Source organism: Cydia amplana, chromosome 8 (assembly GCF_948474715.1).
Source record: "Cydia amplana chromosome 8, ilCydAmpl1.1, whole genome shotgun sequence".
Taxonomy (NCBI): domain Eukaryota; kingdom Metazoa; phylum Arthropoda; class Insecta; order Lepidoptera; family Tortricidae; genus Cydia; species Cydia amplana.
The window spans coordinates 13,265,852-13,278,614 of NC_086076.1; the positions used below are offsets into that span (position 1 = coordinate 13,265,852).

Consider the following 12,763-nt stretch of genomic DNA (forward strand, 5'->3'; position numbering starts at 1 on the left):
ATCAGACGACGTAAATATAAAAATAAATTGAATCTCCCATATTAGGTACGCAAAGAAAAAAGTACCCACATACTATACTGCGAGCCGAACCCTTACGTGTTAACTGTGCCTCACTTTTTTTTGCTCCGTTCAGTAAACAAGTGGTCTATGTCCATTAAGTAAAGCTTTCTTACATAACCAAGTTCCACAACTCCCATTATATCCAAGGAAAAGTAATAAAACACAACATTACTTCAGGCTTATTGTGTATTTGCGTATTTTCAACGACATCTTACAATATAAAGTGCATAAATAGTAATTATTATTTACAAAGATTATTATTATTAGAACCGGACCGGAGTTTTCATACCACCGTACGAAATTACACACATATGGTGCCTACTTTATGAATACAATGAATCATTGATATTACTATCTCAATGGTATGGAGTGTCTTTTTTTGCAAAAGCCATATCTCACCAATGTTTCATGGTGCCATGGAAACTCCGACCCCTTATGAGACACATCGCAACCCATTCATAACAGCCAGTATTTTTATTCACCTATCGTTTACAACCAATTGACAAAGTAAAGTAAGTAAGTAAAGTAATATGATCAATGCCAACATTTTCAACAGTATCCGTTGAAGCTTCGTTTTCTACGTTGTTTTTACCGTGAATGAATATTATAAGCAGAAATCTTTAAAAGCCTCTTAAAGTTTCACGTGACAACATCTTATTAAGACTTTAATGGTAGGTATAATTTACAACTCGACGTTTAAATTATAAACGGTTATTATGTAGTACTTGCCATATTATCTATTTACAAATAAATGGACAAAAATATTGGTGCGCGTTTACTGTGGTCAGGTCCATGTGATAAAATATATACCTTGTTAAAACATTGTCACATTGTTCAGCCAATTAGTATAGAATTTTCTACACATATTGTAGGTACGCTTTGTCGTATCTCGCAATTATCGAGCGATAGGTAAGCGAAGCCACCATGAACCCGCAGGGGGTGGATGAAAACCCAATAATTTAACATTTTAAATCTGACGTTGCACGGAGCCCTTGGCATTGGAGCAAACAGCTACAAACTTTTGAATAATTTGGCTTTAGTTTAGATATAGATGGCTTCAACCCTTACAATGCCACAAGTACTTATCGCTTTCGAGGTATTATTTTAGGGTAAAGAAGTTTTTTACCCTAAGACTCTTGCACGCTACAAAACTAAATTAATTTGTTCCAAATGACGTTGTTTTACAAACTGTAAATCCAATTATCCTCAGTTCTCGTTATAAATAATATTTATTTTTTACTTTAAGCAGAATCGGAAATGTCCGATCCGATACAACAGACATCTATGATAGGAACCCATTTTATTCCATTGATTTAGCCCTATCTAATTTTGTAGTTATTATGTACTATGTACGCTCATAACACAATCGGAGAACAATGAAATCTTTAGCTATAAATATATCGTATATTTACTTAACCTTATTTACACATAGTAGGTACTGATATTCAATTTCGATGGGTATTTCATTGTCGCTTATTCAAATAAGAATCCACTGAAACTTAACTTATAGTATGAGGAACATTACAGTTACAAGAATAGTTACACACGACACCTTTACCCCACCGAACGCTAAAGCTTAAATAATAGTAGGTGACTAATATTTACAACACTTAATCCTAAGTACAGTGAATCGTGCAGAAGCGTTTATATTGAGGTAATAACTTATATAGTGTAACTGGTGACTACTAATTGACTAAATAACTTTAAAAAAATACTTCCCAAAGCCTAATAGGTAACAGATTGTCATGGATTCGGACGTCGAACGTAAACGTTACGAGCCACCGCGCTCACGGTAAATAGCTTAACATTAAACAAGTGGGAATTTATTGATACTCGAGCTAGTATCATGAAATGACTCGTAATGACCGAGTCGTTAACGGAACCGCCAGGCCGCAACGACGCTATTATATCACGACGCCGCTCCTCGAAATAATTTTCGTCGTTTGATCTTTCTTCTCGTCGTCGAGATTGAGTTTGGGGTTTTGTATTTTCTTCCACGTGTCGCCGAGCGCTTTGCTGAAGTGGTCGTCGACGCCGCCTTTGGCTTGGGTTTTCTCTGTTTCCCTTAACCTCGAGGTTTGTATTTGCCTCCATGTGTCGCCTAGGGCCTTGGCGAAGTGGTCGTCGACGGAGAGAGAGGCGTCGTCGACCTCCATGGCGATGATTTTGGCAGGTTTGGGCGGCTCCTCGGGTTTGAACTGGATGGGGCTGCTGGCGCGGTCCTTGGTGTTGGGCTTGGGGCCCGGCTGGCTGTTTTCGGTGTTCTTCTTGAATAGGTTCATGTAGTCGTCGCCGAGCGACCGTCTGAAGTGCTCGTCGATTACCGGGTCGCACATCGACATTGAACCTGGGGAAAAGAACACAAATATAACAAACACTACAGAAGACAATTTTAAAACATTTTGTGGTAATAATCATGCACTACTGGTTTACAATACCTATTCAAATTTTGAGCACGCCAAAAGGCATCAAACACATAAATCAAAGTTGTTATGAGCCGCAATTAGATCCGCTTTGTCTGCTCCTAATAATGTAAAGCCTATCGTTTAACATCGGAATAAATTGGTCGCATCGACACTAAATTGCTTATGCAAATATGTATTCATAGCTCCAGCCGAGTCAGAAATTGTTGCCCTAGTAAACAGTGATAATTTCTAATTAAGTGTATGTTTAATAGAAGATATATTACCAGGCGGCGTATCGCTCTTGGTGATGACGGAGGGCCGGTTGTAGGGCGGCGGTGCGGCCCGGGAGCGCAGCCGCATGTCAATTGGGGCCTCGTGCTTGCCCGGGTACTCGGGGGGCGCTGTGGGCGAAAAGGGTTTGTTTAGTAAAGTTTACCGATAGGAAGTTATTAGACCCATATTTTTTTAACAATGACGTAAAAGGAAACGATAAACGCAGAGTTTTCAGGCAAAAGGCCAAAGTCACCTTGCTAGGTGGAGGAACTTGCTAATGATGATTAGGTATTTACCTAAACAGTTGAATAATTGTTTTGCCCAGTTTTTGAAGTCCTGGGGTAATTAATTATCAGTGATCGGCAAACTTGGTGCCACACGGGGTTAATGACCTCAATCATTATGCTAATACGGATATGCCGCGGGAATCACGGGATTCGTGTTGTATTACGTCCTACTACAATGTTTATAATTTTAATAAGTTAATGAAATAAATTTATATTACAGTATAATAATGAACAGAGGTAAACTTTAAATCACAACGTGCGAACTTGGTCCGAGGAACATAAATAAACTTATTTTCTACTGGAAATGGGTTCTCAACCAATTCCTTATCATTAAACTAGAAAAGGATGGCATTAACTAATAAACTGTTTGCCGTCTCTTTTGGGCTAGTTTCAACTATGCAATGCATTCGTTGCACGACGCAAACAATAGAAAATCTAACAGTGACCTTCGACAAGCCAGGTAGTCGGGTAAAGGGATATTTTTATCACTTTAGTTTAGATAAGTATATTTTAAACAACATTATATTTACGGCTGCAAAAAATAAGAGCTAGGTATAACTTATAATTTATACTGGAAATTGAAACAATACCTACTCGTTTAAAAGTGTATCAATCTTTTTAATGAATAACGATACAATTTATGCGTTTATTAAATGTTTAAACGTCTATTTATAAATAAATAACACTCAATATTCTAATACTTTTTCGAACAAGATCGCGGCATTCGAGTTATGTCCATATTAATATTTTTACCTGGATTCCCGCGGTGTGGCACCAAGTATGCCGAACACTGTTAATTATGCAGTTTTGAATTAGTTCTTTAATTTCATGAGCGTGCAAAATTCAATTTGATCTTAGACTTTAAAATGTCAGTGCCACTTACTAGATCAGAGAGCTATTTTTCATTTTAGAATTATCAACAGCAAATATTTAATCATTTTCCACTAACCAATAAGAAACCTTTAATACTTGTTTACAACTACATATAATTACTTCTTACGCTAAGTTTACCAGGAATGTCCATTAGCGATTGTTATTTGAGCAACGTGCGAAAACCAATCCGACGCCTATTTTCCTATTAAGGGGGAGTTTTCCTGTTCTTTGATTCATCAACAGGTGGCGAGGCGACCACCTCGCGCTAATGAACGTTGCCAAAATAAACATTAAGTGAGTATTTGTGACATTCATATAGGATTTATTGGTGTTCTTTTTTGCTTTGATTCAATAGTTTGTGTTTTCTTTAAATTTGAGGAACATAATAAACAAAAGAAAACAACTTATTAAATATCGCAAATTATATTATTTCATAAAGTATTTGAATGTATACAACAAAGTGGGTTTACACTTTTGGAGCTGTGTGTACGTACTATTTATAAGTTACTCTATAGGACCGCGATAGACCGGAAAACCAGCCAACCCTTACATACTAATCTTGAGGAGGAAAATGGGCTGAATGAATGCAACAAGCGATCGACTGCCCGCCTGTTTCTGGCCGGGCGTCCCTACACTATATCTACATCTCTATATACCTACCTACTAATCTATAAAGATCCGAGGAGTTACGATAGCCGCTGACCATCAACTACATCAACGTACTTTTTCCACTATCATATTAAAGAATGCACAATATTTTATATTACATTCCTAAAATACTATGAAGGGATTCTTTATAACATCTTTTAGCTATTTCATCATAAATTTATTCAACGTCTCGGAGATCTAACGCAAAACTTGACAACAACTATTTTATGCATGTAATCTGAAATCCTTTTCAGAATGGCGCGCGTGTACCCGAGACGTTCCTCCGAGGCGGGTAACAAACGCCCAACGTACTTAATTAAATTTAGAGAACGTGGCTGGAAAGGGCGAGTCGAGAGACTGTTTTGTATGTTTTCTGCGGAAACTATTATTTATCCGGGCGAGTGTTGAAGAGAATACATAAATTCTAATGGACACGTTCTGTCTAATATTGTTTTATTTAGTTAGGTTATTAAATGACAATCAATCTTCTTCTTTTTCGTGTAGGGGGATCAAACTTCTTAAAACTAAAGTTTTGTCTGCCAATGCTTATTCATACAATCAATTATTTTGTTTATATAGTATGGATAAGTCAATAAAAATGCCTATGCAGAAGGACTGGTTCACGAATGCTGGCACATGCACACATGGAATGAACGAAACATTCATTGTATGAGTGACACCTGTATCGGTATACAGTCAGAGCCACTATTTTATTGGTTAATGTGATACTTAACACACATTTTCATTCACTCATTCATTCCATTTGTGCCAGCTCTTCTGAATCCAGCTGTACGTACGTATAGGTATAGGTGTACATCAAGTGTCTCGCCTTGCTAATTTTGCAATGCATGTAATGCATTCTTTTCGAAATATTTATGCCTGTTTTATGAATACGTCCAACTATTATTTTAAAATCGAATCGAAACAGAGGTTTCTATCATTAGGTATACATCCGCATTCTTGGCGTCTTCCTATTATAATCAATATTCTGTTAATTTACAAGAATAACTATTATACTTGCGGTCTGAAATAGGTAAATGAATGGTCTATAAATTAAAATGTCGGCTGTTTAAGAACATCACAAGAATGTTACTACCTTTATTACTCCTTCCTCGAGGCAATCAAGAATAAGAGTTCATTTACTTGTAATGAAGGGTTTTATGAACACTCTGTTGAATTTGATGAGCAAATTGTGTTATAATCCTATTTAGGCTATTTAGCTGGGGAAAAATAGGTCGTTTACACGTGCGACTCATGTAATGTGTCTTCGTTTGATGTTATTTCGGCAATTTCAACGGGGTTTTACGTATTGAAATTAACCTTATGAATAATCTAATGGATGTAGTGTTAATTAAAGTGTTAAACCCCCTTATTCATCAACGCGCTACAAGCCTCAATTATTTCATTTATGTTTTATACCTGACGTCAATTGAAAGATAAATACAATAGACTTTTAGCCAATTGAGGGTTGTAGCTGTAGCGTGTTTATGTACGGAGAGTTAGTGTCTATAATAGCCCTATTATCCAGAATCAGAAAGAGTAGGTAATGTGAACAATCAGATGCTTGTATGTGGGTAACACATACCTTTTTTATGGTTTATAATGCTCAATACAATGGGTGTAAGAATTCCCTGAACCTAATTGTATAAATTAGCGCAATAGCGCTTTTTACAAAAACACTTTCTCAAAGTAACAAATAGGAAATTAAATTATTTTTAGGTATTATTTGACAAGTCTCCAAAAACTCTTAACGTTAGGCGGCTCTGCTGTTAGGCACGTAGCCAGTAGGCTCAGGTGCGCACACGAATAAAGTCTGTGCGGAAAGAAAAGAGTCGTGAAATGTAAGGGATCCAATACATTCTACGACTCTTCTCTTTCCGCACATACACTAAGATGATTCAATTAAATACCTACCTATTTATATTTATGTCGCTGTCACCGCATTATTTATCTGGTAAAGACGTAAATGCCAATAATGATGATGATGTCTAAGTGGAGCGGGTTTTTAAAATTACATACCTATTCCATGCGATAATAATCAGTTCGCAACATCAATAGAATACTCAATTCTAAGAACTCAATATACAATTCTGAGTGAAGGTTTCCATGAGACGTAGATTATACTTTATACATACCTAGCTATTAGTTTTATGTTAAGTGTCTTGGTTTAAATGTAGTAGTTTTTAAGGTTTTTTTTTATTATTGTATTTTTTGACATGTGTGGAATATGACTGTATTTGGAATTATAATTAAATAAATTTAATTTGTCTTTATACATAGTATAGGGATTCCAGTTGTTTGTATCTTTACGTTATAAATATGTATTACAGTTTGAATAATACAATTCGAAGTGAATAAGTGTGGGTAAGGTAAAAAGCGACACGTGTAGTAATTTCTAAGCCAGATTTTCGGAGGGCGTTTAATATTTATCTCGAGTTAAGTTGTAAGTACTCGTTCTCCTTGAAAGCGTGATTATAATTATAAATTATTAGCACTTTTTTTATTACACAGTTTGATCTTTCATTTAATTATAGAATTAGATTATTATTAGTTTGATCTTTGATTTGATTTGATTTTGAGTTATGACGACTTGTCTGGCCTAGTGGGTAGTGACCCTGCCTGAGTAGCCGGTGGTCCCGGGTTTGAATCCCGGTAAGGGCGTTTATCTGTGTGATGAGCACGGATATTTGTACCTGAGTCATGGGTGTTTTCTATGTATATAAGTATATATTTATCTATTTAAGTATACCGTCGCCTAGTAACCCATAGTACAACCTTTGCTTAGTGTGGGGGTAGGTCGATCTGTGGAAGATATTGGACATAAATATTACGTATTAAATAAAAATAAAAGTCTTACCTTTCCCATTAGTAGTCAGGTTGGCGGGCGCGTCCTCGTCATCCAATTCGCCGTCGCTGTGCGGCGCTCGCGCCATCGCGGGGCCGCTCCGCCGCTCGTTGAACGACTGCGATCTGAGCGCCATCTTGCCGTTTTCTCTGGAAATTTAGATTTATATTTGATAACAACGAAACGAAATAAAATGTTGGACCACCAAGAAACGAGTGAAAATGCCAGGTGATTCTTGCAATTTGATTTCCGTAATTCTATTTTTTTTACATAGGTACTTAAATAGGTTTATGATGAATCATTGATGATCCACAATTCTATTTGGTAGAGTTGATAACAAATGTCGGCACACAGATTCGTGCGAGCTACGAAAAATAGTCCCCCTATTCCGATGTTAGATGGCCAAGGCACCGATACTAGTGGCACCTACACAAATAACACATAAATTCTAATAAGAAAAAAAAACCACGCCTCGGTAATAAACCTTTGTACGAGAAACAAGTAAATACATGTACCTACAATAAATATTTTAAGAAAATGTAACCCACGTAGAATACTTACTAAGATAAAATACATCAGCAAGAAAAAGAAACAATAGCGACTAACATCAGAACCACACACAACACCGTGTGTATTGTAGAAAACCCGGTTTTTCGGTTTTTGTGCAACAGCAAAACCGGGTTTCCGTTTTTTTCGGTGATTTCGATTTTACATATAATTTGTAAAATAAGCAAGTATTTTTAGGATCAATGCTTTATTATTCAGTCTTCCACGAAATTTCATCAATAAAGTTTTTAACCTCATTGTCAGCAATTCTGAAACGGAATGAAAATTAGCAAAATATAACGTGACAACGAGGTTGACATAGGCCTCCTTCAAGAAACACACACCGCTGATAATACCCAACTCGCTAAACGCAGTAAGTAAGTTTGTTATAATTACTCCAATCAACATTTTTAACTAGAGATCAACGAGGGTTCCTATTAAAATGTTATTTAAACTATGTACCTACATTGTACGTAGTACAGGAAATTAAGGGATATTTAGTGAAAATAGTAAGCAGCTTTTATATAATACGTGTACGAACTTCGTATAATGTATTGTGTAAATTGTGTTGTTCTAAATATATTGTTGCTCATCAAAATAATTAAACTACATATGTTTATAAAACTGTAAAATCGAAAACCTCGAAAAAGCCGGTTTTATCAAAGTCAAAACCCGGTTTTGACAATGGGCTGAAAACCCGGTTTTTTCGATTTCGGTAAAACCGGGTTTGTGACCCCTAATCAGAACCTCACGTCGGTGCCCTGCGGTACTCCGTAAAACTCTTAGTATAAATCAAAAATTCAATTTCACCTGACATCGCCTACACAATGCCGAGGTAAGGTGAGAAAAACGATTCTAATAAATTCATAAGCCAACACAGGTGCACCATTTCCATATTAATACCTGAGTGGAAAGCAAGTGAAAGTTGAAGGTCTAAGTCTAATCTAATACTCTAGGGTGTCTAGTTGCATGTAGCTTGGATAATGTTATATGCACATTTGATGCAAAGTGTCTTGTTAATTTTGGCTTAAATAATTGCATAGGCAGTTGCGTAGTTTGGCCAATTAACTATGAATAAAAGCTAGGGAAATAAAATAGGTACTAGCCTTCTTGAGCTAGTGCTGTGAAATAAATGGCAAAGTAATATCTTTTTTGTTCTTTGCTCGAATAGTAGCACTACTATTTACTCTTGCGTAAAAAACGAGACTAGCTACTGTTCGAATAATAAGTGTCAATATCACCACCATCACTCGCCATTTACATGGTGGCAGCGTAAACATTACCAGAGTGATCCTTCCGAGCTACAACATCCCAAGCAAAGATTTTAAAAAGTACGCCCTTGGGGTTATCTTCTTCCTCTTGTCTAACATCCTCGTGTAAACAACAGTGATGTGTACTAACCTGGGCCTGTAGTCGGGCTGCCTGGTCCTGCGCTCGCGCCTCCACTTGCCCGTGAGCTCCTTCGGCTGAGCACGCGTCGTTTCTGGCGACAGTGTCCTATCACCCTCCGACTCGCCGCTCGAAGCTGTGCTTGGAGTTTCTGTAACAATACAAAGAGCTATTAGAACCTGCCAATCTGTGGTCAGATATTGGTAGTTCACTAGCCTATAAATCTTTGGAATCCATTACTTAATTGTGTAATTAGAAGATGTGTGATGGTTACGATTTACGATGCCTATGTCGTTTCATTCATCACACATACTTTGTACAAAACGTTGGAATACTTACAATATTATATACTTACAAATACGATACAAATATATGCACAATCTCCGCATGTGTTCCAATGTTTGGGGGGATTTTGGTTTGCAAAAAGTTGGAGATGTTTGTATTTGTACCTGAGGTTTCATATGTTACATTGAACTCTATTTTTCACGAATATATATCATTGAGAAATCGGTAAATGTGTAGATTGTTATAATAATTACAATAACATAAACACGGAATAACACGAGTGTGAAAGTGATTATTGGAGGAAGCCCCAGTCCTGTTGTGTAAACTCGAACTGAGCCCAAACTTTTAATTGGAATCCGGTCCAATCTTATTCTCATCAACTCTGATTTAGATAGACAGTAATTTTATAGAGACGAACTCATTAAGGAGCGTGGTTGGCGCCACATAACTACCCACTTAGTTAATTATCGAAATAATTATGAATCAGAATAGCGCCAAAATATTGAGGTGCTCTTAATCCTCCTAAGTCCTTATAAATGATCATTCATATTATTTTTTATGATAAATAAATATTACCTACTCACTACCTCATACTCATGTAGGATGTAGAAGAATGCGGCAAAAAATTGTTTTTGCACATAACAAAAAGAAAAGGCGTAAACTTTTACCCCCTATTCATAAACGAGCTACAAACCTCAATTAGCTAATAATCGTTTTTCCTTATTTGTCATTTTGATTTATGTATTTGTAAGAAAGGGATATAACATAATTTAACTAAATGAGGCCCGTAAAGTTTTATGAATAAGGGGGTTAATCTTTCATATGAACAAAGTCATACAAATAATTGAGGCCTATAGGATACATGAACAGTCAAAAAGAAAATCCTAATATCCTTAGGAATAAATTTTAGATTATACCTTTTTGAGGAGATGCTACCCACGGCTGCCACAGAGGCAGATTGAACTTGGGCGAATCAGGAGGTTCCATTTGTAGATCAAGGTTGTGCAACGAAGTCCGAGCAAGAAGCAGCAGATAGTCCAGCGATTCCATCATCACAGCCCGCGGGCAACACACAATCAAACACTAGTGCACCTAATGCTGAACCACAAGAACATATTCTTGAATATGGAGCACTAAAAGCACTTTCACACCAGCTAATGAGATTGAATTGGCAATAACACTGATTATCCAAAGGTAATGGGAAGCGAACCGATAGACAAGGCATTGGCGTCCCGGCACAGGTAACACTGAAGGCCGACTGAACAAAAAACGAGCTGGAAGAGATTACATCGGAATAAATAAATGAGATGAACAAAAAACAAACCGAAAAGCAAAAAGAGCATCACGCTACATCCACGCGGCCGGACGTTGCGGCGCTTCCTTCGAACCCTCGTATACAGGACGTTCACAGGCAACCATCACTTTTGATACCGACATATATGAACCTTAAACTTGAGGATGGCAAGCATATACCTACCAGCTGACCTATCATTAGATACGGTCTTCGGGACTCAGAAGAAATTAGAAGGAAAATATTTAAAAGAGATGGATAAATATTCACTAAAAGCATTTTGGTGAAAATGTGTGCGTATAATTACTTACCGTCAGGTGTAACGGTAAGTAATTATACGACTTACGGATTAGGTATGATCTCCTGATCTCCTGGGTTAGAAAGAGTACACATAAAAAAATAGACATTGGATGAGATAATGTTTTACGTAGCCTAAGTACTCAGCCAGCTAGGGCTGAAAACGATATAAATACCGAAGACGAAACCAAATTGAGATCACCGTAGCTGTTACAATAACTTTCGAATGTACACAAGCCCATTGTGTTTCGGTCAATCCAGTTTTTATGTCACGAATGTGATTGCGACTCATCTCCAAGGCACAAAGGAATTGATGAGATCACACATTTTAAGTCAGCAAGCGCCAATTTTGCATAAAACATTTTTGTTGGTACCTCGATTTTGTTTTGATCACAGGTCGACCTGGATTTCTCAAGAATGTATAATTAAAGAGGTTTAGATGCAATAACAATAACACGATTGTCTATTCCAGTTTATGTGCTATTGTTCTATAAAGGATTATCTCGGACATTTAAGTTTAATCCTACAAATTTTACAGAAAACAGCCACCGCACATCAACAGTGTTTAGGTTTATATAGAGCCTCAATTTTTATTAAGTCACTAATTGAATCATCCTGTGTTTGGAATACATCAACCTGTTCGGTCCATTCATGAAAGTGCGTGAGCGCAGGGCGCGGGGATTAATGAACCCCCTTTACACTTCCACCTTCCTTCACCTTGCTACTACCTCCAGCCATCCCACCCACTTCAAAATTAAACCTTGCAAACTGGAAACAGAGTCTAAAATCGCTTGCGAAATCAATAAAGTGCAGTGCATTCTCGGTCAGACAAATCGAATTCTATTCTTTGCTCAGCAAAGTCCAAATTGATTCGCAAACGCTGAGGTAAGCCGGGTCTTCAATTACGGTGGTTGTATCCTTGGAAGGTTGTTTTATTCTGTCGGAGCGGGAGAGGGGAGGTAAGAAACTGTGAGAAGTTACTGGGATGCTGCACTGTATAGGCATTAGTTTTTTATTGTCTAATAGAGGCAAAGGCTCGCCGACAGGTAAGCTTTGGCGCCGCTCTTCATTAAGTGCCGAAGGGATTTGCAGAGATAAATGAGAAATTGACGGACAGACTGTAGTAAAGCGGTTTCACGGTTTAATGTTTCTACTTTAATTGCATAGGGTAGTTTTTTTTTCCTATTATTTTTTAGAAAGGACCATACGAAAGCTGGGTATGTTAAATTCTTATTTTAGAAACTAAACTTACGGCATAATTAAGAGTTAAATATACTTATAAATATGTAGTTAGATAATAAGACTAGAAGGTTCTAATTACACCCAAGAGCAATGAAAACGAGTCATTTTCTACAGGATTCCCATAAAAAGTATCAAGTTTAAATAGTAAATAAATAGCAACGAAAAATAGACATAGACAACTTCAATAGTACCTAGGTACCGTCAGCAAAACTATTAGATTAGCACCTCTGCATACATATTTGTACCTTTAGCTTTAGGTTTTGTACAGTAGCCATCAGATATATCGGAGCGGCCAAGGTGTTCACAATATCTGAACACGCAC

At 37.0% G+C, this 12,763-nt stretch overlaps 1 protein-coding gene across 2 annotated transcripts in view; it reads right to left on the minus strand.

The window, feature by feature from the left end:
• Positions 1-1,330: 1,330 nt before the first annotated feature.
• Positions 1,331-12,763, minus strand: part of LOC134650246 (transcription cofactor vestigial-like protein 4) — a 40,306-nt gene continuing 28,873 nt past the window's right edge. Inside the window, exons 1-5 of one of the 2 annotated variants that reach the window (XM_063505198.1) lie at positions 10,529-10,717; positions 9,339-9,477; positions 7,404-7,540; positions 2,750-2,866; positions 1,331-2,407 (exon numbers count right to left, since the gene is read on the minus strand). In XM_063505198.1, coding sequence (XP_063361268.1) covers positions 1,965-2,407; positions 2,750-2,866; positions 7,404-7,540; positions 9,339-9,477; positions 10,529-10,664 — 972 coding nt within the window. In that variant the 5' untranslated portion in view covers positions 10,665-10,717 and the 3' untranslated portion in view covers positions 1,331-1,964. Of the gene's footprint in view, positions 2,408-2,749; positions 2,867-7,403; positions 7,541-9,338; positions 9,478-10,528; positions 10,718-12,763 lie in introns of those variants that run through there. The other variant, XM_063505197.1, reaches the window with a different exon arrangement.